The 4043-nt window shown below is 35.8% G+C and overlaps 1 protein-coding gene across 1 annotated transcript; it reads left to right on the forward strand.

The window, feature by feature from the left end:
- The first annotated feature begins 384 nt into the window (after nucleotides 1-384).
- LOC146922260 (AP2/ERF and B3 domain-containing transcription repressor RAV2-like) lies at nucleotides 385-1845 on the forward strand. The gene has a single exon (XM_085715282.1). The coding sequence runs from the start codon at nucleotides 455-457 to the stop codon at nucleotides 1589-1591; it is 1137 nt and encodes a 378-aa protein (XP_085571408.1). The 5' UTR covers nucleotides 385-454; the 3' UTR covers nucleotides 1592-1845.
- The last annotated feature ends 2198 nt before the right edge of the window (nucleotides 1846-4043 follow it).

The following is a 4043-nucleotide window of genomic DNA, read 5'->3' on the forward strand; positions in this document are numbered from 1 at the left end:
ACTTGCAACAGAACATAACATAGATGATAGAATAATAGACCCACCTTGCTCAAAAAAAAAAAAGAATAATAGACCCACCTTTCCCTTTTTACCCCTTCCCTTCCATTCCTTATAGTCCCCCCTTTCACACCCATGAATCTTCCTAGTTCCATCCCTATTTTCAGTTGACCCACACCATCCTCAACCCTACACTCCCAAAATATTTATTAAACATAAAATTAAGCAACTAGTTATCACTTCATTATTTTAAATTTACTCAACTAAGCATATTTCATTTTCAATTTGTTATTATAATAATATAATACTAAATAAAATAACAAACTAACTAAGGACATGTACAAGTTCCCTCTATATATATTCCTTCCTCAAACAACTCCTATTCCCACTTACATATACACATCTCTCTTATTTTGACTCATACAACAAACACAAACTATTTCATTTTCTACCAAAAATGGATGGAGGTAGTTGCATAGACGAAAGCACTACAACTGAATCACTTTCAATAACAATATCACCAGCAAAGAAACCGTCAACGCCGCCACCTCCCAACAGCCTATGCCGCGTCGGCAGCGGCGCAAGCGCTGTCGTGGACTCCGATGGCAGCGGCGTTGGCGAAGCTGAGTCACGGAAGCTTCCATCTTCAAAGTACAAAGGTGTTGTACCACAACCAAATGGTCGTTGGGGAGCACAGATTTACGAAAAGCACCATCGTGTGTGGCTTGGAACATTTAACCAAGAAGATGAAGCTGCAAAAGCTTATGATGTTGCCGCACAACGTTTCCGCGGTAAAGATGCGGTAACAAACTTTAAACCACTCTCTGACCACATCAACGACGACATGGAAGTCGAGTTTCTCAACTCACATTCCAAGTTGGAGATTGTGGACATGTTAAGAAAACACACATACAATGACGAGCTGGAACAGAGCAAGCGCAACCGTGGCTTCGTCAGCAGACGAAGTCATGATTGTTCTGGCTCTGTTAACTTTGCCAGCTCGGCATACAATACCGATAAAAAAGCACGTGAAGCTATGTTCGAGAAGGTTGTTACCCCGAGCGACGTTGGGAAGTTAAATCGGTTGGTTATACCGAAACAGCATGCTGAGAAGCACTTTCCATTACAGAAAGCCGATTGCGGTGCAGGAAGTGCGTCGGCAGCTGGTAAGGGAGTGCTTCTGAATTTTGAAGACATTGGAGGGAAAGTGTGGAGATTTAGATACTCTTATTGGAACAGTAGCCAAAGCTACGTTCTAACAAAAGGTTGGAGCCGGTTCGTTAAGGAGAAGAATCTGAAAGCCGGTGATACGGTTTGTTTTCAACGGTCTACTGGACCGGAGAAGCAGCTGTTTATTGATTGGAAAGCAAGGAAGAATGTTAATGAAGTTGGGTTGTTTGTTCCGGTTGGACCGGTTGTTGAGCCGGTTCAGATGGTTCGGTTATTTGGGGTTAATATTTTGAAACAACTCCCTGGATCCGATGGTAATAATAATGGCAATGTTATTGCTGGGTTCTGCAATGGAAAGAGAAAGGAGTTGGATATGTTTACTTTTGACTCTTGCAAGAAGCCTAAGATTATTGGAGCTTTGTAACATTACGTTAACTTTATATTTTTTGTTTTTTGAGTTTTTGTGACTGATAATATATGAAAGAAATGGATCTCAAACAAAGAAATGAGAGATCCATGGAGATGGTACTGTAGTTGCAAGTTGCAAAGAGTTAATTGTATATTACTTAATTAGAAGAAGAAAAAGGAAGAAGGTGAGAGTAGGTGTAACAAAACTGTACAAGGAGAAATGTTTTTAAGGGAATCAAAGGAGAATGGTAACTGTTTTAATTGTATAAATATGTTCGTGTATATTCATGCATATATGTGTAGTAGTCCATGATCCAGCAACATACTAAAGTTTCTTTAATTTCAAGCTTAGTTGTGTTTGGGGATGAGAAATGTTGGACGTCGGTTGAGAAAATCGCGTGTTATCATACGATTTGGACACAATATTTAAACACACAATCAAAAAAAATGAAAAGATAGAAGAAAAAAGAATTAAATAATATACTCCATATATCCGTTTCAAAATGAGTGTCGGTTTAGGTGTTTACACACATATTAAGAAATGCAATGATTAAAAGAAAGAAAATGGTTATTTTACCAAATTATCCTTATTAACTATTGATTAGTTTTAAAAGTAATACTTTGGAAGTAGTGTGCAGAGTATTAATTTGAGGGTACAATTGAAAAGAAAAAATTATTATTGCATTGGAAATTGAAAGTGACATTCATTTTGAAAGAAATTTTTTTTGCTAAAGCGACACTCATTTTGAAACGGATGGAGTATATTTGAAGTTGTTACCAACCAAGTGTTTCTCAGGTTTTTATAATATCTTTGGTTGAGGAATAATAACATGTGATTAAAATAAAAATGGTGGTGTGGTAAGCAAATTATGAAAATAGTGTTATAGAAGAATGTCATTGTGACTAAAATGAAGCCATTCATAAGTGTAGGTTATGCCAAAACTTTTTCCAGCAGCTGCTGCTGTCATATTTATAGCTTAATTGCTCATTCTCCAGCATTGTATTGGAACTTATAGAATTGGAACATATGAAAAGTTCGGTTGTGTCCATGCATAGACCCATTTTACTTGTGCTGAAGTTTGATTTAATGATTAAGAATTGAGGTTATTAAAATATCTAATGGTAAATATGAATTAATCAAGATTATGAAACTTGATTTTAAATTGGACTTGTGATTATAATGTGAATCTTTATATTATATTGTAAAAAGAAATAAGATGAGACCTAGGTGCCTTAGAAAAACTGTGGACAAAATAAATGAATTATAAAAGAAATTAGTAGAATATACATGATTTTAATTGGTTGTAAAATTAACTTATTTACAATTTTCAAAAGTCATCCTAGAATTTATAAAAAAAATAGAGTCTACTCCATTGAAATTACATTTGTGATATTGTTGGTTGAGATTACAAAAATTGGCCACAAATTAAAATCATAATTGTGACAAAGAAAACATTACCTTCAATTATTTTAATTCCCATCATTTATTATTATTACGATTAGGGTTTTTTTATTTTGAATGAGTAAAATAGCGAAGAGGCTGGTGTTCCAGCAGGAAGGGGGGACCCAGAGAGGCATGGCATAAGAAAATGTGAAAACAATACAAGTTGGTTGATAATGATACATTTGTCCAATAAATAAAGAGCCTTGTTGGTAAGTGGGCATTGTGATTGGGTGATTGTGTTGTGTACACTGTACATGCCCACATCCTTGTAACAATCTTGAAAAACAAAACCTGCCCTGTACATCCTTTTTTTTAACGTCAACTTTACTTTTATCACTGTTTTAGATTAAACTCTACAAAAGTAATTTTTAAATTGTGTAATAAAACAATAATCTTTTCAATATTTAAAAAAAAAAAAACAAAGCTAAGTAATATTTGTGGGGAACTTAACTAGCCATCTTTGACCAGACTACTAATGTTGATATATTATTATCCAATAGCACGTGATTTATTGTTGAATTTGTTAATGTATTAGAGAATATATAGTATGATATGATAAAGGAAAAAGATTCATAGACGACTCTTTTCTATACACCCCTTTGTACTACTGCTGATGTGACAGGGGTAGTTTGGTAATTTCACACGCTAGGAATAGTTTGGTAGTTTTTACAATCTCTTCCTCTTCTCTGTTCACAGCTCTCTTTCCATCTCAATCCCACTCTTCCATCTCTCTCCCTCAACTGGACTGCTCTCTCTCCCTCAACCAACACACGATCTCCACTCACCGCCATGTCTCCTTCCGTGATCTCCTCCCACTGCTCTGTCTCCTTTCATCTACCGTCAAGTCACTGTAACCGTCAGCACACACTCATCGTCGCGTTAGAGTCTCAATCGCAACCTTGCTCCCCCACTGAAATCGTTGGAAATCTCTGTCACAATCCAATCGAAAATTGAATCTCTCTGTTGAAGGTGATGTTCATATCAAATTATTCGTTACAATTTGTGATAAGGCTTTGTATTTATG

The sequence above is a fragment of the Medicago sativa genome, chromosome 5, assembly GCF_051527215.1.
Source record: "Medicago sativa cultivar Bolivia chromosome 5, Bolivia_mono, whole genome shotgun sequence".
NCBI classification, from domain to species: Eukaryota; Viridiplantae; Streptophyta; class Magnoliopsida; order Fabales; family Fabaceae; genus Medicago; species Medicago sativa.